The sequence below is a fragment of the Peromyscus leucopus genome, chromosome 5 (genome assembly GCF_004664715.2).
Source record: "Peromyscus leucopus breed LL Stock chromosome 5, UCI_PerLeu_2.1, whole genome shotgun sequence".
NCBI lineage: Eukaryota > Metazoa > Chordata > Mammalia > Rodentia > Cricetidae > Peromyscus > Peromyscus leucopus.
This window is the reverse complement of record NC_051067.1, coordinates 8,774,963-8,799,923: the sequence shown is the minus strand read 5'-3', so window position 1 is coordinate 8,799,923 and position 24,961 is coordinate 8,774,963. Positions and strand designations below refer to the sequence as shown.

At 40.5% G+C, this 24,961-nt stretch overlaps 1 protein-coding gene across 9 annotated transcripts in view; it reads left to right on the top strand.

The window, feature by feature from the left end:
• Nsd1 (nuclear receptor binding SET domain protein 1) overlaps nt 1-24,961 on the top strand; it is a 117,502-nt gene that overhangs the window by 85,992 nt on the left and 6,549 nt on the right. For all 9 annotated transcript variants that reach the window (XM_028863660.2, XM_028863656.2, XM_028863653.2 and 6 more), the window contains 10 exons: nt 1,557-1,757; nt 3,266-3,445; nt 5,502-5,658; nt 7,014-7,219; nt 12,028-12,140; nt 12,870-13,139; nt 14,825-14,941; nt 16,461-16,602; nt 21,711-21,817; nt 23,524-23,728. In XM_028863660.2, the coding sequence (XP_028719493.1) occupies nt 1,557-1,757; nt 3,266-3,445; nt 5,502-5,658; nt 7,014-7,219; nt 12,028-12,140; nt 12,870-13,139; nt 14,825-14,941; nt 16,461-16,602; nt 21,711-21,817; nt 23,524-23,728 (1,698 nt within the window). The remainder of the gene's footprint in view (nt 1-1,556; nt 1,758-3,265; nt 3,446-5,501; nt 5,659-7,013; nt 7,220-12,027; nt 12,141-12,869; nt 13,140-14,824; nt 14,942-16,460; nt 16,603-21,710; nt 21,818-23,523; nt 23,729-24,961) is intronic.

Genomic DNA, 24,961 nt, shown 5'->3' with positions numbered 1-24,961 from the left:
CTGTAAGCCTGTATTTAAGACCTCTTCCCTCCTTCAATAAACAGCATTCGGCATTTTAATTAATTAATTAATTAAAAAAGAATGACACAATGCCAGAACAAAAATAAATAAATATATTATATATACAATATATATATATATATTATATATATTATATATACCCTAAAAAATTAAAAAATAAAAGGTAGAGGCTGGGCAGTGTTAGCTCACGCCTTTAACCCTAGCACTTGAAAGGCAGTGGCAGGGATAGCTCTGTGAGTTTGAGGCCAGCCTGGTCTACAAAGCAAGTTCCAGAGCTGTTACACAGAGAAACCCTGTATCAAAAATAAAAACCAAAAATAAACAAATAAATATAAAAGGTAGACAGTGACTGAGGAAGACATTCCATGTCAACCTTAACCTCCCCTTACAAACATGTAGATACACAAAGAATCTGTAAGTGCTCATTGAAGTCTTCTAACAGAACTTTCAAAAAAATCCAATAGATTTTCAAGTTACAGTAACTCCTGAGTTCATTTTCAACTTTTTTCCATTTGTCTCAAAGGTATTTAAAAGAAGGGGGCGCATAGAGATGCCTCAGAGGTTAAGATCATTGACTGCTTGCTCTTCCAGAGGTCCTGAGTTCAATTCCCAGAAACCATATGATGGCTCACAGCCATCTGCAATGAGATCTGGTGCCCTCTTCTGGCATGCAGGCAGAATACATAATAAATAAATAAATAAATAAATAAATAAATAAATAAATAAATAAAACTCTTAAAAATAAAAAGATCAAAACTGACTGATAGTTATAATTATTAGCTTGACACGACACAATGTAGAAAGGAATATCTGGGAAGGGATAAGAAGTGTGCTGAACGCAGTGGTACAAGCCTTTAATCCTAGCACTTGAGAGCTAGAGAGGAGTAGGCAGATCTCTTGATTTCGGGTCTCAGAATTCCCCAGACAGCTTCAGAAAAAATTGTCTAAATCTGCTTGGCCTGTGGGCATGTCTATAGGAAACTGCCTTAAGGAAATTGACTTGGCAAAATCTAGTCTAAAAGTGTATCCCATACATTCATTCTCTCTACTCCTGACTGGGTAGCACTGGCTGCTTCAAGTTTCTGCCACGTTGACATCGTGAAGTGATAGACCATAATCTGAAATTGTAAGCTAAAATAAATTCTTGCTTTGTCAGGAGATTTTTATCACACAAACCAGACTTGAGAGCAAACACTTACACCCACTGGGATGTCCAGCCAATCCCTTGTTCCTGTGTTTTCTGTATCACCTACAATGTAGTTAGATCTAGAGGCTGGATTTGATCACAATTGAGTTTCTCTTTTGAAAGGAATGCTTTGTAGACGGTATAATACACACCCTGTTACATCATACCGATAAGCACATATCACATCAGATTGCCTACTTATAAAGGTACTAAAGTTGTTCATTTATTAGGGTCAGATTTTGTCAGTTTGGTTCAGTAAAGTTCTTTACTAATTTAGACCTAATGGCTTAGATAGATTAGCTTAGGTAGATTCCTGTAATACTAACTTGTTTCCTCTTTCCTTTCCCAGGAATCCATACCTGTTTTGTATGTAAGCAGAGTGGGGAAGATGTAAAAAGGTGCCTTCTGCCCTTATGTGGAAAGTTTTACCATGAAGAATGTGTCCAGAAGTACCCACCAACTGTCATGCAGAACAAGGGCTTCAGGTGCCCCCTCCACATCTGTATAACTTGCCATGCTGCTAATCCAGCCAATGTATCTGCTTCTAAAGGTAGTTTTTGTTGTTGTGGTTTTGGTTTTTGTTGTTGTTGTTGCTGCTGCTGCTGTTTTTGTTTTTTGAGACAGGGTTTCTCCGTGTAGCTTTGGTATCTGCCCTGGGACTCACTCTGTATACCAGACTGGCCTTGAACTCACAGAGATCCACCTGCCTCTTCCTCCAGAGTGCTGGGATTAAAGGTGTGCACCACCACCGCCCGGATGTTGTTGTTTTTTAATATAAACCAATCTAATTATAAGACTTCGGTTGCTTTGGAAATATTTATTTTCAAGTGTAATCTGAAGCATCTCTTCATAGACTCCTGCTTGTCAGTTTGGTAAAGTAGCATCATTGTAGCCTAATAGAGTAATGAAGTTCACTGATGGCATGTTGTATTCTGTGGATTTCTAGCTGGTAGTTTAAAATATTTAGATATCTTGGGAGATTTTATTTGAAAACATCTTCCTTTCAGTGCATTTTATATCCCCTTTTAATTGTTGCTGCCATATAGATTGATTTAAGTAGTTTGATACTAGTTTTTAGTTGCTGAGGTATATTAGGAGATCCATGTGGGAAACAAGCATCATAGAGTACTAGGCAAACATTAGTACCACTGTTCCATTCTTTTTTAATCTTTTGGTGTTTTTTTGTTTTAGTTTTTGGGTTTTTCAAGACAGGGTTTCTCTGTGTAGCTTTGCGCCTTTCCTGGAACTCACTTGGTAGCCCAGGCTGTCCTCGAACTCACAGAGATCCGCCTGGCTCTGCCTCCTGAGTGCTGGGACTAAAGGCGTGCGCCACCACCACCCGGCAATCTTTTGGTTTTTATGACAAGGTTTCTCTGTGTAGCTTGGCTGCCCTGGAACCCCCTCTGTAGACCAGGCTGGCCTCTGAGCTCACCTGACTCTGCCTCCTGAGTCTATTCCTTTTCGTTTTGACTTACTCGATGCATTAGAGGATTGAAGGCAGTTACCTGGATCATGTCTCCTTGCTGAGGCAGGTGTGTTTACAGTTGTGCAGTCCTACTCCCACTGGGGACTGGCACAGAGCTTCCCTCTTTTTTAAAAAAAAAGATTTATTTATTTATTATGTACACAGATCTCATTACAGATGGTTGTGAGCCACCATGTGGGTGCTGGGAATTGAACTCAGGACTTCTGGAAGAACAATCGGTGCTCTTAACCTCTGAGCCATCTCTCCAGCCCTTTTTGTTTGTTTGTTTTGTGTTTGTTTGTTTTTGGAAACAGGATTTCTCTGTGTAGTTTTGGTGCCTGTCCTGGATATCACTCGTAGCCCAGGCTGGCCTCGAACTCACAGAGATCCACCTGGCTCTGCCTCCTGAGTGCTGGGATTAAAGGCGTGCGCCACCACCACCTGGCTCCTCTTACTCTTAATAGTCGAATACATGTATAAGAGCCATGTTTTTAGGTAGTCGTTCTGCTGACAAATAGACTAGTGCACTTTGTTTCCATATGTAATCTTTTTCTCTTGCTCCTCCCCCATTTCTCCGCTGTCCGTATATGTAGGTCGTCTGATGCGCTGTGTCCGCTGTCCTGTGGCATACCATGCTAATGACTTTTGTCTTGCTGCTGGGTCAAAAATCCTTGCATCTAATAGTATCATCTGCCCTAATCACTTCACCCCGAGGCGGGGTTGCCGAAATCATGAGCATGTTAATGTTAGCTGGTGTTTTGTGTGCTCAGAAGGTAAGATATGATTTCTGATTTTATGAGTGACTTCAAAGGGATTATCCAATGTTTTATATTTTATGTGTTTTGAAGTGAGTATGTGGATAATTTATAGGAGATGGTTCTCTCCTTCTACCATTTGGGTCCTGGATATCAAGCTCAGGTCTTCAAACTTGGCCCATCTCTCTGACTCTGAAAATAAGGTCTCTCAGTCAACCTTTCTTGGCTAGACTGATGTGCTGTAGAATCCCTAGGATCTGCTTGTCTCAGCTACCCAGTGCTGGGTGTACAGGCTAGCTTTCCTTGAGTACTGGGAATCCTTACTCTTAGGGTCCTCATACTTAAATAGCAAGCCCATTATGACCACTGAGACATCTCTCCAGTCCCTCATGTATTCTCTTTAATTTATAATACATGAGGCTGGACTATAATTAATTTGGCATAGTACTTGCCTAGCCTAGCATGCCCAAAGCATTAGATTTTATATACATTGATGTGGTAAGCACCTATAATCTTTGCAGTGTATGTCTGTATATCACTTGAATGCAGTGCCAGAGAAGGCCAGAAGATGGTGTCAGATCCCCTAGAACTAGTTACAGAAGGTTGTTAGTAACCATGTGGTTGCTGGGGGTTCTCTGCTAGAGCAGCCCATGCTTTGAATCCCAACTGAGCCATCTTTCCAACTCCTGAAGAAAGTTCTTATTTTATATATGTATATTTATTTTTATGACAGCGTCTATGTATAGGCTTGGCTGTCCTGGAACTTGCTTTGTAGACCAAACCTCAAACTCACAGAGATCCACGTGCTTCTGCCTCCAGTGTGCCTCTATTAAAGGCAGTTACTACCATGCTCACCCTGAAAAAAAAAGTTTCTAGAACAATATAGAAAAACATTAGTACAGGCTAGGAAAGAAATTCATTCATATATGTTTAAAAAAAAAAAAAAACAAGTCCAAATGTCACCTAAAATTCTGTCATTGTGCTAAGTCTCTAACCACACTTTATTTAAAAACAATTTTAATAAGAGTGTGATGGCAAATGGAAACTAAGTTGTGAACTAGGAAACTAAGGTAACTATTCAATAGGGAGGCCAAGCACCCTGCTTAGAAGTGTTTCATCTGTGACTTTCCCCTGGCAACAAAGCAAATAATATAACTATGTGGCTGAAACTGCAAAGTTCTGAAGAGTTAGTGTGAAGAGGGGGAAAAAGAGTGGAAAGACCCAACCATGTGGAGGTGCTGTTTATGTGTCAGGTACTGCTGCATGATGTGTTGACTGTGCTCTAAAGAGTGACTATTCATTATAAAATGTTGCTATTAGGAAAATTAGATCTCAATAAGGAAAGTGAATTCCTGAAGTGGTATGGTCTTAGAGCTTAAAGCACCTTCCTGTCACCAGCTGAATCCAGTTTTAGTGTTGCAGGGATGGTTGAGTTGGTAAAGTCCCAGCCACACAAGCATGACAACTAGAGTTCAGATTCCCTTGCTCATGTAAAACAAGAGGTACATTGCTATAACATGACATACTGTTAGGGCAGAGACAGAGAGATAACTTGAGTTCATTGGATAGCCAACCAGCCTAGCAGAATGGATGAGCTCCAGGTTCAGTAAGAGACCTTGTCACAAAAAATAAGGTAGAAGGTGACCAAGGAAGACATCTAACACCAACCTCTAGCCTCCACATGCGTTGCAAACACACAAATATGTACATACACAAGACTTTAATTGTGCTTTTTTTATACTGTGGTTTCTATTTGCTATAAATAGTCTTAGGAGAAAATGTTTATATTGATATTTATGCATATAAATTTTGTTTATTTTTCACCTCATTGCCATAACTAATTTTGCTAGTAAAATGTACTATTTATTATCTGAATATGAAAATTTTTGATATGAGCTGGGAGCTCAGGAATATTAGAATGGGCATATTGTTACAACAAAGTCTTTCTGCATGTGTTTCACTAAGCCCTTGACTAGAGTTACAAATAATTGACTAGGAGCTGAGCAAAAACTATTTCTGCTGGGACTTTGTATATAACCTTGTGGTCTAAATGCCAGGTTTTTTATTTCTATAGGAGGCAGCCTTCTGTGCTGTGATTCCTGCCCTGCTGCTTTTCATCGTGAGTGCCTAAACATTGATATTCCTGAAGGAAATTGGTATTGCAATGACTGCAAGGCAGGCAAAAAACCACACTACAGGGAGATTGTCTGGGTAAAGGTTGGTCGATACAGGTGAGTGAGCATGACAGAGAACAGCAGTCTGTTCTTTGTCATGCTCTGTTTCTTGGGTTATGGTAGATAGACATCCTGCCTCTGGTTCCAGTCACTTACCCAGCTAAAATGAATGATTTCGATATATAACAGGGCACACTATGGTTATATATTTTATGATTTACTAGCTCATGTGGTGGTATTGTTCCTAGCAATTTGGAGCCTGAGGCAGGACGATCACAAGGTCATGACCAGTTCTGACTATATAACAAGACTCTGTATCAAAACAAGTTTAAAAAAAAAAAGTCTTTTAGAGAAAAGTTTGAAGGTTATTAACAGAAAGAAATGATAGATATTAAAAGATGGAAATACTAATTATCTTGGTTAGATAATTACTGGGACTTTCATTTTTAGTTTTTGCTTTTGAGTTAAGGTATTAACTATGTAGCCCTGGCTGACCTCAACTTGATCTCCAACTTGATATGTAAACCTGGCTAGTCTGAAACTGCCTCTGCTTCCTGAGTTTAAATCTCTCCTGGGATTAAAGAGGTGCCACCTAGTCCAGCCGGAAGTTTCTTCTTTAAAGTCCAAATTGTCTGGTATACTCCTACTGTTGATACTCTTAATGATAAGCATTAGTTTCCGAGTTTTCATTGTCACATTTTCATTTCTCCTGTTATAATTAATTTTAATAAATTTAATTGTGTATATGTCTAAATGTGGATATGTGTATATGAGTACAAGTGCCCTTCGAGACCAGAAGCATGGAATTCTATGGAACCTAATATACAGATGGTTGTGAGCCGCCTGACACGGGTGCTGGGAATGGAACAAAGTCCTGTCGAATAGCAGCATGGGCTCTTAGCAGATTTTCATTTCATTGTTGAAAATTCTTCAGTGAACATAATAAACATTCATGTATCATAATTTTCTCAAAGTAAAATAACTGATTCTAAGAAATTATTTATGTTTGTGAGTGAGCTTCTGGGACATTCTGATTGATGTGAATGAGTGACAAAAGTACTTGATCTGCAAGTATGAGGAGGACTAGTGTTCTGAACCTAGCACTTTGATAAATGTGAGGCAGGTCTGGGGGCCGGTCTGCAGTCTCAGCTTGGGAGGCACAGGTAAGGATCCCCGGGGTAAACTGGCTAGCTAGACTAGTGAACTCCAGCTTCAGCTTGAGAACCTGCCTCAGTACACAGAGTGGCCAGTAACTCGGGAAGACGTTTGTTGTTCTCTGTGTGCCTGTATACAGTGTACCCACTATATAAACACACATGCAGGAAAAAAAGGGAAAAACTTAAAAATAGTTTGTTTCCCCAGTGCCTTTGCAGCCTTGTAGAGGTTCCTTCTCTTATTTGTATCTTTTCCAGGTGGTGGCCAGCTGAGATCTGCCATCCTCGAGCTGTTCCCTCTAACATTGATAAAATGAGACATGATGTGGGAGAGTTCCCTGTTCTCTTCTTTGGATCTAATGACTATCTATGGACTCATCAGGCCCGAGTCTTTCCTTACATGGAAGGAGATGTGAGCAGCAAGGATAAGATGGGGAAAGGAGTTGATGGAACATATAAAAAAGGTAATTTTACCCTTACTATTCCTCAGGCAGGCAGAGACTTCTATAGCTGAATATCTGCTCTGTGTTCAAGTTCATATACTGGTTCTGAGTGTCTGAAGTATTATAATGCCTGCTTGTAATCCCAGGTCTTGAGGCTAAGGCAGAAGAATTGCAGGGTCAAAGTACCCTGCATTACATAGTGAGTTCCAGGATGATTTTTGCTACATAGTGAGGCTATGTCTCAAAGAGAAAAAAGGAGAAGACGGGCGTCTTAGCACCTCTTGGGTGGAGAAGCACAAGTTGAGTGGCCTTGGTCATATGAGACCATCCAATAAAACAGAATTGGGATTATAGATGGAGTTAATGGTACAGGGCTTGCCTGGCATTTGGTTTTTTGTTTTGTTTTGTTTTTTCTTTTTCTTTCTTTCTTTTTTTTTTTAAGATTTATTTATTATGTATACAGTGTTCTCTCTGCATGTATGCCTGCAGGCCAGATCTCACTACAGGTGGTTGTGAGCCACCATGTGGGTTTCTAGGAATTGAACTCAGGACCTCTGGAAGAACAACCAGTGCTCTTAATCACAGCCATCTCTTCTCCAGCCCCCCATGACAACTTTTTTTTTTTTTTTTTTTTTTTTGAACATAAAAACAGGTTATAATTCAAATGTCCAGGGTTATTTTAAAAAGTAAAATATTTTCTCTGTAGAAAATAGTAAAAATGATAACATTTCCCAATAGCCCTTTAAAGCCAAATGATAGCTGAATTATACGTATAAATATCGATTAGATTCTGGGATACAGAAGAAACCTATCTTCATCTGTTCAAAGAACTATTGTAGCTAGAGTTTTCCTGCCTTGCCCACAGTCAGGACAAATCTTTGTCACCCGCCAGTCCCACAGCCGCTCAGACCCAACCAAGTAAACACAGAGACTGATATTGCTTACAAACTGTATGGCCGTGGCAGGCTTCTTGCTAACTGTTCTTATAGCTTAAATTAATCCATTTCCATAAATCTATACCTTGCCACGTGGCTGGTGGCTTACCGGCGTCTTCACATACTGCTGGTCATGGTGGCAGCTGGCAGTGTCTCTGCCTCAGCCTTCTGCTTCCCAGTATTCTCCTCTCTCCTTGTCCCACCTACTTCCTGCCTGGCCACTGGCCAATCAGTGTTTTATTTATTGACCAATCAGAGCAACAGATTTGACATACAGACCATCCCACAGCAAACTATGTTTTACTTAAGTTGTGTATGTGAGATTCCTATTCATCTTCCCCTTTTGCCTGGCATTTGTAAGGTCATGAATTGATTTCCAACACTTAAAACAGTTTTCAAATTTCAAATATATCCATGCTGATATACACCTGTAGTTCCAGGGGTTAGAAGGATCACAAATTTGAGACCAGCTTCTGCTGTTGAGTAGCAAGACCCTGCTTTCCCCTCCCTGTCTCCCCCCACCCCCAAATATAAGCCAGGTATGGTAGCATTCACCTTTTATTTAATTCCAGCACTCTGGAGGAAAGCAGGTAGACCTGTGAGTTCATGGCGAGCCTGGTCTACATAGTGAGTCTATAGTGACACTTTGTCCCAGAGAAGGAGGGAGGGAAGAAGTAAATAAAGCAGAATTTCCGTAGTGCTGTGTCAGCAGTGTTCCCACCTAGCAGTGTCATGTTTGCTGGAGCTATGACTTTTGTAGAGAAGTTAGTTACTCCATAAATCATAGTTTCAGTGTTTAACTGTACCTTGAGGAAGACTTTGCTTGGTCTTTGCCATTCAGCATCTCATCTCATCAAATAACTGAGCTGTGTAACTCATTTCAGTTTGCTGTGGAAGGACTTTAACAGGTTTTTATTGTTTTTTTAAGATTTGGGGGATTTTTTTTTCACAAGTTATAAAGGCAATTAAAATTGCAGAGAAGTAAAGATTTTTAATAAACTGGTATAGCGTTGAAGACAATAATGTCTGCTGAGGCTAAGATATATCCTCTGGTATTAGCACAACTAAGTCAATTTTGAGCCTTGTCTTTCTCTTAAGATATAATTGGGAGGGGGGGGGTGTCTTTGAATAGCTTTCTGGATAAAGTAAATCTGCAAGGCACATGGTGTTCCCTCAGTGAAAAACACCTTCCTGTAGTTACCCTTTGAAAGGCAGTATATTTCTTGATAAAGGGATATTGAAGCTTAAGAATTGCCTGCAGGGTGAGGAGAAAAGGGATTTTAAAACTAATTCCTAGCCAGGTGGTGATAGTGCACACCTTTAATCTCAGTGCTCAGGAGGCAGAGGCAGACAGATCTCTTGAGCTCCAGGATAGCCTGGACTACACAGAGAAACAGTTTTGGAAAACAAAACTGATGCTTTCTAGCAACATGATTCTAGAGATCTACGTTCTTTAAATTAGAACAGAATATTAGCTTATCAAATGTTTGTTTACCCTGCATTCTTAGATCTGTGAGTATATCCCTATTTGCCATATGGTTTCTGTGAAAAAACCTGGACTTCTGGTAGTAATTCTACAGGGGCTTGAATATTGAGTCTTGTCGTCTCAGATAGTGACTACACCACCACCATCTTTGTCGGCACTAAACTGGCTGTCATTGAGGCCAGAAGAGAAGACAGAGTATAGGGAAGGCCCTGTGTCTGAGCCTGTTGAAGTTTTGGTATATTCGTCATTGTATCTATCTAGACCAAGGGCTGGCTAAATACTTAGCCCTCTAGGAATATGTCTTTTGTGGGAGAGTCTAACATAGGTATTGACAATCAAAATGTCATCCTGTGATTGTTGGAGGAGACGTGCATCGAATGCTAAGCAAAAAGCCTGGGTAGTCTGGGATTTGAAGTTTTGAAGTCAGGTATTTTTACCAAGTGATGCTTTGAAGAAAGAACCATATTAATAGTTAACATTTATTATTGTCCAGGCCTGTGCAATGTTTCCTGTTTTAAGTTTTACAACAAGCCTATGAGTAGATAGCATCCTGATTTTGCAGGTAAAGAATTGGCCATGTAAAAGTTACATTATTTGAAACTGGATTTGGTGGCTCACGCTTTTATCCCAGCACTGGGGAGGCAGAGGCAGGCAGATCTCTGAGTTTGAAGCCAGCCTGGTCTACAAATCGAGGTCCAGGACAGCCAGGGCAGTTACACAGAAAAACCTTGTCTCAAAAAACTGGGGGGTGGACGAGTTATATTATTGGCCTAAGGTCTCTGCCACTCAGTGAGTTGTGCAGGAAGGGTTTGGGCTGTGGTGATTAGACTGAAATTCCAATTTTTTTCTTTTTTCTTCCTTGCTTTTGAGACAGGCTCTCAATGTAGGTTATAAAATGAGAGCCTATATCTAGAATGATGAATGAAAATAGTTTGGGTAGCTCTAAGAAGAGAAGATGAAGCCGGGTGGTGGTGGTGCACACCTTTAATCCCAGCACTTAGGAGGCAGGGCCAGAGAAACTCTGTCTTTAAAAAAAAAAAAAAAAAAAAAAAAAAGGAAGAAGAGAAGATTAAACTATAATAAGGAATTGTGAGCAGAACAGGATAAACACTGAAGACAAGGCAGGAGATGCGTAAGAATCACAAGGTATTCAATATTGGTCAGAGGAGAGAATTTCTTCCTTTTTGGGGGGGTGGGGGTGGGTTGAGACAGGGTTTCTCTGTGTAGCTTTGGAGCCTGTCCAGGATCTGTAGACCAGGCTGGCCTCAAACTCACAGAGATCCGCCTGGCTCTGCCTCCGCAGTACTGGGATTAGCCGCCGCCGCCGCCGCCACCACCACCACCACCACCACCACCACCACCACCACCACCACCACCTAGCAGAGAGAATTTCTTTAAAGAAGTAACAGAAGGCCGGGCGTTGGTGGCGCATGCCTTTAATCCCAGCACTCGGGAGGCAGAGCCAGGCGGATCTCTGTGAGTTCGAGGCCAGCCTGGGCTACCAAGTGAGCTCCAGGAAAGGCGCAAAGCTACACAGAGAAACCCTGTTTCAAAAAACCAAAAAAAAAAAAAAAAAAAAGAAGTAACAGAAAAGCTACAAAAAGGAGAGGGAAAGATTAAAATTCTCAGTTTTATCCTGGTTGAAGAACAATAAATTAAAAGCTTATGTTGAGAAAACTTGGGAGTCAGATTTGTTGGATTTTTTAGGTATTGCAATCTAAGGATTATGAAAGCACTGGGTGAATTTAGATTAGATAGAAAGATCTGCTTGTTGTTGGAACCCATGGTGAAATTTACAGAATGAGTAATAAGAGAGTAGACGCTACAAGGAAAGGAGAACTTCATCTTTGAAATTCTTCAAGAGTGTAGCAGGCACATTGCCCATGGCACATGACCATTTAAATATTGATGATATGGTTTTGGTCTTTCATGTAATTATAATGTTGATCTGTTGTTGCTAGGACATGGATTTTCTTTCCTTTTTTTGGTGGGGCGGGGTGTCTGGAGACACCTATGTAGCCCTGGCTGTCCTAGAACTCACTCTTTAGACCAGGCTAACCTCAAACTCACAGTTTCGCCTGCCTCTGCCTTCTGAGTGCTGGGATTAAAGGTGTGCGCCACACTGCCTGGCAAGACATGGGTTTTTCTTTAGCTTAAAAGGAGAGATAGAGCCGGGCGGTGGTGGCGCACGCCTTTAATCCCAGCACTCGGGAGGCAGAGCCAGGTGGATCTCTGTGAGTTCGAGGCCAGCCTGGACTACCAAGTGAGTCCCAGGAAAGGCGCAAAGCTACACAGAGAAATCCTATCTCGAAAAACCAAAAAAAAAAAAAAAAAAGGAGAGATAGAGTAAAATAAGTATACCCAGCTTTTGTTTTTTGTTTTTAAGTGATTTTGTTTTGTCTCCTCAGCTCTTCAGGAAGCTGCAGCAAGGTTTGAAGAGTTAAAGGCCCAAAAGGAGCTGAGACAGCTGCAAGAAGATCGAAAGAATGACAAGAAGCCACCACCTTATAAACATATAAAGGTGAGGGACCCGTCTTGGGAGGCTGTGTAGTAGAGTGAACTGTATGACTCCTTTCTTTTCCTTGCTCATGGTAAACATGTAAAAATTGCTTTGAGACTTGAGAGCATACAAATAGAAAAACTAATTCATTGTCATTTCCAGCACAATTGTGGGAGTTCTCTCCTTGTCAGACTTGGCCATAAGCTTCCGTGTCCGCTGAACCATCTCACTGTCCCTCTTCAGGATTACTATTAGCATTTTGTGGGGTTTTTTTAAATTTATGAATAATTGATTCCTCCACCTCCAAAAAAAAGTGACTATTTGTATATATTAGTTTTTATAACATCTTATGTCAGACCCTGGTTTTAAATTCTTTTGGCCTAGCAACTTTGACATTGATTTTTTTTTCCCTAGCGCTGGAAGTTATAGCACTCTACCACCAAGCTACAGTCTCCCAACCCCACCCCTTTTTAATTGGAGATGGGGTTCCAGTTGTCCAGGCTTGCCTTTACTTTGTGATCTCCTGTCTTAGTCTCCCAAATAGATGGGATTAAAGGTATATACCAGCATACTTGGCTTGAAATTTACATTTCATGTATTAACTATGGCTTTATTATTACATGACCTGCTTCAGTCTTGAGTTCTTCAAACCATGTAAAATATGTCATAACTTGAAGGAAGTGATAATTGTCTATTAAAGGTCCTGGATTGTTTTATGTTGACCTTCCATGATACTATGTACTTCTCCAGGTGAACCGTCCTATTGGCAGGGTACAGATCTTCACTGCAGACTTGTCAGAAATTCCCCGTTGCAACTGTAAAGCTACTGATGAGAACCCCTGTGGGATAGACTCGGAGTGCATCAACCGGATGCTGCTCTATGAGTGCCATCCCACAGTGTGTCCTGCTGGAGGGCGCTGTCAGAACCAGTGCTTTAGCAAGCGCCAGTATCCAGAGGTCGAAATTTTTCGCACGTTACAGAGGGGCTGGGGTCTCCGGACAAAAACAGATATTAAGAAGGTAAAGAAAAACTTACATTATAGGGTTTTTTGTTGTCGTTGTCCTCTTCTTGAAGTAAGTGGTACTTCTTGATGAACATGAGAATATTACATAGAGGACACAGTGTTAGGGATTATAATAAGGTCGAAAGTGTAGAGAGGTTTGAGAGTGAATGATCTTGTCATCAAAGTCCTTACATTGGTCGTGTTCACTATGTAGAATAAAACAGGGAGAAATACTTGGAGATATTTTAAGATTATTTACACTTTTGTGAAAATTCTAGAGCCATTGGTGAAGATGAGGGGAAAAGACATGGTTATATTTTCATAAAATATTTTAATTGGGAGAAACAGTTTGGGGTTATTAAGTGTGATAAGCAGTGTTGAGCTTTCACAGTGAAAATGCAGGGAATCTTCAACATGAAATGTGGAGAGCCTCCACCACCTCTGTCTTCATTTAAGGCAAATCAATAGTTTATTAAGAGGGGTGTGTGTGTGTGTGTGTGTGTGTGTGTGTGTGTGTGTGTTATTATTTTATTTATTTATTTATTTATTTTGCTTGCTGTATGTCTGTATGAGGGTGTCAGATCCCCTGGAACTGGAGTTACAGACAGTTGTAAACTGCCATATGATTACTAGGAATTGAACCCAGGTCCTCTGGACGAACAGCCAGTGCTGTTGAGCCATCTCTCCAGCCCCTTTAATTTTGAGAAAAGTGGATGGGAAGGAAGCCCAAGAATGTAGGTATGGGCTTTTCAAAGAGGAGTTGCCAGAGTCTTCAAGTGTTTTGTTTTGTTTGTTTGTTCGTTTGTTTGGTGGTTGGGTTTTTTGTTTGTTTGTTTGTTTTGATTCTTCAAGACAGGGTTTCTCTCTGTTGCCCTGGCTGTCCTGATATTAAACTCACAGAGATCCACCTGCCTCTGCCTCTGCCTCCTGAGTGCTGGGAATAAAGGGGCACACTACCACACCTGGATGTTCAAATTTTTAACAGATAATATTATACATTCTAGAGAGAAAAATAAGTCTTATTTGACAATTTAGTAAAATAAACCTTATTTTCATAATTTCTAAAGAATTTTGTTGGGGGCTGGATAGATGTCTCTGGCTGTTCTTCCAGAGAACCCAGGTTCAATTCCCTGCACCATCCGGCAGCTCACAACTGTTTATAACTCTAGTTCCAGGGGGATCCAGAATCTTCACACAGACATACATACAGGCAAAACACCAATGCACATAAGATAAAAATAATTTTTTTTTTAAAGAAGAATTTTGTTGAGGTTTCTGGGAAGCACAGTGAAGCCATTTACCAAATATTTATCTTTTTTGCCAGCCAGGATAAGGATTAAAGTCTGGATGGTGTAATTGTGTTATCCAGAGTAGGGTGGACAATAGTATGAAATGTAGAAGGAAAGTAAGCAGGGCGCGCTCCAAGAAAGATGAAATAGTTGAAACTGTCTTCAGGCCTTCAGACTGGTAGCAGAATGACTCTGTGTGTGTGTGTGTGTGTGTGTGTGTGTGTGTGTGTGTGTGTGTGTGTGTGTGTATTTTATTCCTTCTCCGTTTCTAATTCTGGTGAAGTGATTAAGGCACCATAGATAATAAAATGCACATATTCTACTGTTGAGAATCATCCATATTATTTTTTAAATAAAAGTTGTAAACATCAGTGTACTTTACCTTTAAGTTATGAACTGTTTCTTATTCTAGGGTGAATTTGTGAATGAATATGTGGGTGAGCTAATAGATGAAGAGGAATGCAGAGCTCGAATCCGTTATGCACAAGAACACGATATCACTAATTTCTATATGCTCACTCTAGATAAAGTAAGTGTTTGTCCCAAAGCCAAGTTCTAGACCCTGTCCATATGCATGAGAATTTTCTTGATCTTGATTCTGGAGAGGGTTAAATTTCTCATTTTTAACAGTAAAGCTGTTTTTAGTACTTTTTTTGAATGGTCTAATATTTTGGAGTTTTTTAATGCCATTAAAGTATATGAAAAGGCCACAAGAGTTAATAATCCTTTACCCTTTTATTTTACAAACTAGAGGACTAACTAGTATATTGTGATGATCGTGAAAGTCAGTGGTCCTCACCCTTCCTAAAGCTACAACCCTTTATAGTTCCATGTGTTCATTGCTACTTTATAACTATAATTTTGCTAGTGCTATGAATCGTAATGTAGATATCTATATTTTCTGATGATCTTTTTGGGGTTGTGACCCACAGGTATATGTAAATTGTAAAACTTAAGAAATCAAGTAAGCATCTGGTTTTTTGTTTGTTTGGTTGGTTGGTTTCGTTTTTCTAGGCAGGGTTTCTCTGTGTAGCTTTGCGCCTTTCCTAGATCTCACTTGGTAGTTCAGGCTGGCCTCAAACTCACAGAGATCCGCCTGGCTCTGCCTCCCGAGTGCTGGGATTAAAGGTGTGCACCACCACCGCCCGGCTGTTTTTAATGTTTTATTTTAGGGTTATTGGAGTTATATTTTGGAAGAAAATTTCAAGTATGCCTATTTCTTATATATCTACCGTTCTTTGTGCTTGAATATTAGATTCCAGTGAATTTTTTTCCTATACAATGATTTTGGAGTTCTCCCTTTGCTAGTATGAGATTTTAACTTAGAAACCTATGCACTCTAGTCAAACATTGTACAACTGAACTATATCTTCAGCCTATTTTACTTCTGTTTATTTATGTTATGACATTTTGTTTGTTATTTTATGCTTTGTGATTTCATGTTAGTTACTTTAGGTTAGGTTGTTATAGTTGAATTTGGATCAGAAACTTACTGCGTTACCTCAGCCGGCCTAGAAGTTGCTCCTGTTCTGCTTCTGCATTCTCAGTACCTGGGATTACATTGGTGCCCCATCATGCTTAGACTAACAACTCTTCTCCTGGCATTTACCTTTGTAAATATTTCTTAAGTTGTACTTACTTGTGTTTATGAGTCTATACTCCATTAAGTATAATTCTCAATTATACTTAATGTCTGATTAAGTACTTAAATTTCATTAAATGATTTTTAATGTACCCCTGGTCTGTAAACTTTCTAATTTAGAAAATGGAACAAGCTGCTGCGTCTCTGAGGCAGTGGTTTTTAAACTTCAGTATAGATCAGAGTCCCCTAGGTGGGCTTGTCATAACAACACATTGTTAAACCCACATAGACTTTCCTCTTTAGTATATCTGAAGCATAACCTTCAAGTGGAGTTGGTGGTAGAACCACCACTCTGAGAAATCTTGATTTTTAAAAGGATCCACTTCATCTTATTATAGAAAATAGTTATTTTCTACATAGCAGAGGTTTCAGGAAATCTAACAGGTGGCTTTTCTTGAAATTCTAGGATCGAATTATTGATGCTGGTCCAAAAGGGAACTACGCTCGGTTCATGAACCACTGCTGCCAGCCTAACTGCGAAACACAGAAGTGGTCTGTGAACGGAGACACGCGAGTTGGTCTTTTTGCTTTGAGTGACATTAAAGCAGGTAAGGTCATTAAAGGCCCTGGAGCTCAGGCCTGGGTTTCAAGTTCTTCACTTACATCTAAAAATCTGCTCTGTCCTCCACTTGGACAGTAAATCTCCCAATTGCCAAGGATATGTAGACATGTAAAGACTTTCCAGATGATGCAGGGCATATGGTGGCACACACTTTTGATCCCAGCACTTGAGCACTTGGGAGGCAGGGGCAGGTGGATCTCTGAGTTCCAGGACAGCCTAGTCTACAGAGTGAGTTACAGCACCAGGGGCTATGTAGTGATACTTACAGGTAGTACTTTAGCATGCTTTCCTATTTTGTATATTGTTTTCCAGGGTTTTTTCTTTTTAATCTGATACAATAGAGATATAATTTATAATTTTAACCATCTTAGCTGTGCAGTTCCAAGGTATACCTATTTTTACAACTCTTACTTTCTGCCCCAGAAGACTTCCATCTTCCCACCTAAAGTTCTTCCTGATTTCCTTTCTCCAGTAACCCTCCTACTTAACAAATTCTGTCTCTGAATTTGACTGAGATTTTCCCCCCTTTTCTTAGTGGAGGAGAGGGTTGGGGGTTGTTTGTTTGTTTGTTTTTGGAGACAGGGTTTCTCTGTGTAGACCAGGCTGGCCTCAGACTCACAGAGATCCTCCTGCCTCTGCCTCCCGAGTGCCCCGAGTGTTGGGATTAAAGGCGTGCGGCGGCCACCTGGTTCCTGTTTGTTTGTGTACCGGTGATTTGCCAGCAAACTGGAGTTACAGACACAGCTGCCATTTGGTGTGGGGAATGGAACCTGGGTCCTCTGAAGAGCAGTCAGTGCTCTTCTTAACCATCTCTCCAGGGCCAGTTTGGTTTTATTGTTTTCTCATTGTGTACACCAGACTAGCTTTGAACTCTACCTGCTTCTGTTGGAATTAAAAGCAGGGTCCACTATGCCTGGCTTGGCAGGAACTTTATATAAAGAGAATCATATAATAGTCCTTTTGTGACCAGTTTCTTTTATTTATCATAGTGACTTTAAGGTTGAACATAAGTAGATTTAAGGCTCAAACAAACAAACAATCTAGGCCTTTAACTTTTAATTTAAGACAGGGTTTCACTGTATATAGCCTTGCCTGGCCTAGAAATCGCTATGTAGACCAGGCTCCCCTTGAACTCATAGCCTCTGCTTCTTGAAGTCCCCCAAAATTGGCCTGCCTTAGAAACTTGTAGCTTCTCCAGTCTCCTTTTCAACTTATTCTTCCACATTTGCTGCAGTATCACCATGTAAGTTAAAGAATCTTCTGCTACCCATCTTCATGTCTTAAGGGAGTGGAGGGCTCAAGTCATGGGGTTGGGAATCTGTATACTCAACAAACATCTTACCACTGGACTTCTCACCAACCCCCAAGATTATGTTATAAAACCACTGATTTCTGATATAACCTGAGAAGTGGTAGTTTGGACATACTATTACTCAGTTCTATCATGGTCATGTAAGAATGTAGGAGTGAGATGATTTAATCCCAAGCAAGTATTGAGATACTTGTGAGTAATCTGATATGAGTGACTAGTTTGATGGTATATTTATATGATGAATATTTTCCCTATCGATCACATTTTTGTTGTGTGACAATAACTGAGGAACAACTTAAGGTATATGGAAATGGGTATTTATTTGGACCTAATGTTTGAACAGTCTCTCTATGGTAGTTTTTTGTTTTTTGTTGTTTGAAACAGTTCCTCTGTAGTTTTGGTGCCTGCCCTGGATCTTGCTGTGTAGACCAGGCTGGCCTTGAACTCACAAAGATCTGCCTGCTTCTGCCTCCTGAGCACTGGGATTAAAGGCATGCATCACCAGTGCCTGGCTGTGTGGTGGTGGTGTGGGGGGGGTTGTTTGAGACAGGGTTTCTCTGTATAGTTTTGGTGCCTGTCCTGGATCTCGCTCTGTAGACCAGGCTGGCCTCAAACTCACAGATATCCGCCTGCCTCTGCCTCCTGGGTGCCCCAAGTGCTGGGATTAAAGGTGTGCGCCGCCACCTGGCGGTAGTTTTTAAATGTACAGAAAATACCTGATATTTCAAAGTTAATTTTTCTAGGGTATGATAGCAGACTAGCCTAGACAGTTTTTGTTGTATTGTTTTTAAGATTTTTTTTTAATGTGTGTGTGTGTGTGTGTGTGTGTGTGTGTGTGTGTGTGTGTGTGTGTGTAAGTGTGTGTGGTTGACGATGGAGTCCAGAGGGGGCACCAGAGTTAGAAGAGCTAGAGTTAGAAGTGGCTGTGATCTGCTAGGTGTAGGTGCTGGGAACTGAACTCAGGACCTCTGAAAGAGCATTAAACACTCTTAACCACCATCTCTCCTGCCCTCTATTGTATTTTGGGTTGGTTTGTTAGTGTTCTGTTTTTGTTTTAAGACAGTCTCACTGTGTAGTTCTGGCTGGCCTGAAACTTGCTATGTAGACCAGCTACCCTTGAATTTGGAGTTCTGCCTCTGTCTTCCAGTGCTAGGATTAAAGATGTAGGCCACCATGCCCTGCTTTGTAGCTCATTTATGCTAGGCATTTGCTCCTGCACTGTGGTACACCACTGTCCCCTACTCATATAAATTGTTAAAATAAGAATAGGATAAATAGCATCACCCATATTTGGACCAGTAAATCTATAGGCAGTGTGAGGTGGGAGCCACAGCCTTGCTATTAACCCTGGTTGGTCTTGGGTATTGTGGGTTTTTTTGTTTGTTTGGGGTTTTTCTTCCAGCCTCTCAGTGATCTAACTACATATGATTCTTAATTCTGCAATATGAGTCTAAGTATAAGTCACTTGGTTTTATATTTTGTTCACCTAAAGAAATAATGATTTCCAGCATCTGTTGAAAACCCTCTTTCTTGGTCTCAGTGTTGGAATGTACATCAGGGCTGCCAAAATGGTTAAATAGGTAAAGGGCTTACTGTCCAACCCTAGTGACCTGAGTTGGATTTCCAGGACTACATAGCGTGAAAACCAAATCACAAGTTGTCCACTGACCCCCACACATGTACCCCATATACGTACATACACATACAGACTCGCTCATATGCACACAGACAAAACAATTGTTCTAAAGTTTTAAATAGAATATTGGGGCTAGAGAGTTGGCTCAGTGGTTAAAAACACTGACTGCTCTTCTAGAGGACCTGGGTTCAATTCTCAGCACCTACATGGCAGCTCACAACTATCTGTAATTTCAAGATCTGACATCCTTACACATACATATATGCAAGCAAAACACAAATGCGCATAAAATAAAAAATGGAAAAAAAAATAGAATATCGGTCTGCAATTACTAATATTCATGAAACTTGATGATTTTGAGTATGATTGATTAACCTTGCATGTTAGCTGTGAAGTTATAAAAAATACATGTGTTCATATTCATATAACATTCTCATATCTGTTAGGCCTCCCTACTTTTGAGTTTGAGTGTTTATGTTTTATTTCCTTTCAGTTCTGATTCACTAAAGTCAGGTCTGATTCATTCTTTGCTTTATTGGGATTTGTTATTGTTTAAGACGGGGCTAATTCAGCCTTTGAAACTCTGGGACTATAGGTATAAACTACCTTGCCCAGCTCAAAGAGTACATTTTTGTTTATTAATTTACTACAATTTTGGTTTTGTTGTTTGTTTTTTAGTTGGGGGGAGGCTTTGCTAGGGATAAACTTAGGGTTTCTCACATACTAGGCAAGCAAGCTATGCTCCTAGTCCTGTATACCAGTCTTTAAACTTTACATACTGCTGTGGATATTGTGTTGTATTCTCTGAATAGATGTATGATATTATTTCTCCATTTATGACATGGGATATTTGGCCTGCTATGATAGCACATACTTATAATCTCAGTACTCAGGAAGTGGACACAGGAAGACTACACTGTTGGTTTAAGGTTAGCCTGGTCTACATGAGATATTATCTCTCTGTGAATGAATAAAGCTACTCCAAGTTCAGATCCCCTAACCAGGTTATGTCATAACTAGTATGTATCACCCATCTGTGATCTTACTCTCCTTATAGTATTACTTTGCAGTGAAATGCCTCTTCCCCTGAATGCTGCCACACAAGGTATTTTCACAGGTTCACAGGGACACACAACTGGCAGGGGCTCTTGCAATTTGCATTCCCCGTGCCTGGATACTGACAAAAGTGAGTGTGTGTGTGTGTGTGTGTGTGTGTGTGTGTGTGTGTGTGTGTGTAGATCAGAAGAGATCAGATGGTGGTCCCTGCCTTTACCTTGCTTTGAGACAGGATTTCTTTTTTGGTTCTCTGTTGCTTACACTAATCTGGATAGCCCTTGAGCTCATGGCGATTCTCCAGTCTCCACTCAGATATTCAGCTTTCATGTGGATGGATTCTTAGAATTCAAACTCGGGCTCTCATGCTTACATGGCAAGTGCTTTTAACCACTGAGCCATCTCCTCAGACCTGTTTTGTTAAGATGTAGTCTCACTCTATTGAGTGCTAGTGTGATACTCACTATACACTGATCTTCCTGCCTCTGTTTTGAGTGCTGCGATTACAGTATGTACCAACATCCTACCATCAAGTTGTATGTTTACTTTTATTAGTGAGATAGTGTATTTTGAATCTAAATAGTTGAAAAACGATGGAAAAGTAAAAGAAATATTACTTTAAAGATAAAGCTTATTTTAAATATCACTTGCTGCTTAAATTTCTGTTATATACCAGGCATGGTGGCGCTCGCCTTTAATCCTGGCACTTGGTAGGTAGAGGCAGGCAGATCTCAGTTCAAGGCCAGCCTGGTCTACAGAGCTAGTTCCAGGACAGCTAGGGCTGTTACACAGCGGAACCTTATATGGGGTTGTGGGGGGTGATAAAATCTGTTACATTAGGTAATTAATAACACAAATTTAAAATTTTGTTAAAAGTTATTCTCACCCAGATGTGGTAGTGCATGTCCTTAATGCTAGCGCTCAGGACGCAGAGGCAGGAGGATCTCTTATTTCTGGGACAGCCAGGACTACAAAGAGAGACCCTGTTTCAAACAAAAAATAAAAGTAAAATTATTCAATTAGAAGTTATTGTCATTTATAATTAACAAATAATATAACCTTATATGTTAATATTTTTGTGGTCTTTATGCAGGCACTGAACTTACCTTCAATTACAACCTAGAGTGTCTTGGGAATGGAAAAACTGTCTGCAAATGTGGAGCCCCGAACTGCAGTGGCTTCTTGGGTGTGAGGCCAAAGGTACCACTTTCTAAACTTTTATATTAGCAACAATGGTATGTCTTCCCTGTACCATTCTTAGAGATAGTGCTAGGGATGAGTCTTTATTGTAAGAAGCTAGTCTTTGGAAAAATGGAATTGATTATCACTAGTACCACTGACAGTTTACTGAGCAGTCTTGTGATCTAGTTGGTATTGCTGTAGTGTTTTGACTTAATAGTACTTTTCTAGCCAAAAAAAAAAAAAAAAAAAAAAAAAAAAGGCTACAAAATAAAAACTGTGAAGTAGGTTACTTTGTGGTCTCAGCTTACCTCATACCTTCTACTAAGCTACTTAGATTCCCCAGGTGTGTGGTTGTCTTTTTCTAGAGGCATCAGTAGAGTTTATTATACTATAGTACCATAGATAGATATAGATTATTGGACTGATGATGTAGCTCTGTGGTAGGATGCTTTCCTGGCCCATGCTAAGCCATGGGTTCACCACCAAAAATATATATAGAGAGAAAAAACTTAACCTCACTATTATAACAAAGTAGAATCATTATTGTATCTCCCTGTGTTTATGTACGTTTAACTGTACTGTTAACTGTCAACTGCTGTAACTGTTGAGGAGATTTGTCCTTTATGTTATGTGTGTGTGTGTTTTGCCTGTGTAGATGTCTGTATCACATGCATGCAGTATCCCGAGAGACCACCAAGGGCATTGGAGCCCCTAGAACTGGAATTAGAAACAGTTGTGAATCTCCTTGTGGAATCAAACCCAAGTCCTCTGGAAGACTAGCCAGTGCAGCTCTCCAGTGCCTCCTATCCCTTTTTCTTTTTTAAAAGAGACTGTCACTGTCTTCTCCAGCGTAGCCTTGAACTTGAGTCTGTCCTCCTGGCTCTGCCCCTTAGGTGCTGGGATTGCCAGTGTGCAACCCCATCCCTGGCTGCTGTTTTTCATTGAAGGATTTTTGTTGTTGTTGTTGTTTTTTGTTTGTTCATTTGTTTTTCTCTTAGATTTATTTATTTTGTATGTGTACATACAAAACATATATGTGTACATACATATAACATATGTGTGAGTGTTATAGGGTGGTTAGAAGACAACCTACGGGAATCATGTGAGCACTGCCTTGAAGACCACAGCCTTTACCTATTGAGCCATCTCTCAGGCCCCTGATGGCTTCTTTTTCTTTTTTGTTTTGGTTTGTTTGAGACATGATCTCAGTATGTAGGTCTGGCTATCCTGGAACTCACTATGTAGAGTAGGCTAGCCTCAAACTCATAAAGATCTACCTGCCTTTGCCTCCCAAATGGCATGCACTACCATGCCTGGCTGCCAAGCCTAATGACCTGAATTCAGTCTCCAAAAACTTAAAGGTGGAAGGAGGTAGGGAACTGAGTCCTTCAAGTTGTCCTCTGATTTTCACACACACAAACACACCATGGTACATTTGTGCCCATACACAGACACATACACACACACAATAAGTGGATGGAGTAAAATTTTTACTTAAAATAAGCTGGGCAGTGTTGGCACACACCTTTAATCCCAGCACTTGGGAGGCAGAGCCAGGTGGATCTCTGTGAGTTCGAGGCCAGCCTGATCTACAGAGCAGAGCGAGATCCAGGACAGGCACCAAAACTACAGAGAGAAACCTTGTCTCGAAACCCCCCCACCCCAAAATAAAATTTGCATACCTGAGTTGATAGTTTGTTGACTGATCAATATCTGGCCTCCAGAATCAACCCATTGTCACGGAAGAAAAGTCAAGGAAATTCAAGAAGAAGCAACATGGGAAGCGCCGGAGCCAGGGTGAAGTCACAAAGGAAAGAGAGGATGAGTGTTTCAGCTGTGGGGATGCTGGTCAGCTCGTCTCCTGCAAGAAGCCAGGCTGCCCAAAAGTTTATCATGCCGACTGTCTCAATCTGACCAAGCGACCAGCAGGTTGGTGCCAAAAGTCCATTCAGAGCACTCCTTGTTCTCTGTCAGAGTTTTCAGGATCTGATGCCACTTGCTTCAGTCTGAAAGAGAATGCTATTTGTGAGCACATGTCAACTGTTGAGGGATCTGGGATCTGGTCCATGTTTTTATTTTGTCAATAAAGAATTGTTTTCTGTCCATATGTGCATGAGGAAAAGGCAAATAAAGATTGATGAGATTGCTTGTTGCAGATAGTTGAAAGAGTTGCATGGAAAGACAGGCAGGTGTTCTGACCCCAAGGACATTAAATCATGTTTCCTTTCCAGAGGAAGAGTGAGGCATAGTAGGACTTTAGATGTGCAAGTCATTGAAAGCTGGGTCAACAACCTTTTACCTATTCTCTCAACCCTGCAGGAGTCTCCTACCCTGCAGTGTAGACTTTTTCTTTGTAGATGAAGTAGTTGTGTCAGTTTACACATAAGACAGCTGCTCAGGTAGATGAGGGAACCAGGAATTTGTCTTGGGAAAAGTTGATATCCTTTGGGCAGTGATGTGGGTCTTAGGATTTTAGCCGTTTGAACAGGCTAACTATTGTAAAATACAAACAACAGATGAATATGGAGCTATTTTAAAGGGATGTTAATAAGTACACATCACTAATGCCTGCTTCCAAAATGTAGACAAAGTGGAGAACTGAAGGAGTCAGTGGAGTGTGTTTCTGAATTGATTTTCTTTCAGTTTGTATAGTCCAGGGTCATGCTAGAACAGAAAGTCAAGTAGAAGGTGGTCAAAGCCATTGTGTTGAAATGCCAGTACCAGGAAGCAGAAATGGGATCTTTTTAGAATCACTTTGTTTCATGGCACAGGATAGGACTGGCATGATCTTGCTTGTGTTCCATCAGTGAGTTCTAGCCTAGTTTATTTGGAGGTGGGAACACTCACGTGCTTCATGGGGAAATAGATACAAGTTTAGGTTAGTTTTAGGTCTTCCCCTATTTCTACATGGACAATCCAGATAAAGCTTTGTGCTGGTTTCAAGACTTAAAATTCAGCAAAGGTGAGTAGTCAGCTTCCCTTATTATTTTTGCAACTGTGTGTATTTATCCTATTTCTGTTGAAAACAAAATAAGCAAGAATGTTAAAAAGCTGGAATGTTCCTCTTTGACTTGGATGTTTAAAAGCTGTCTAGATCTGGGCATGGTGATAAACCTAGAACTGTAAGTTAAGGCAACCCTGGGCTACATAGTGAGACCCTGT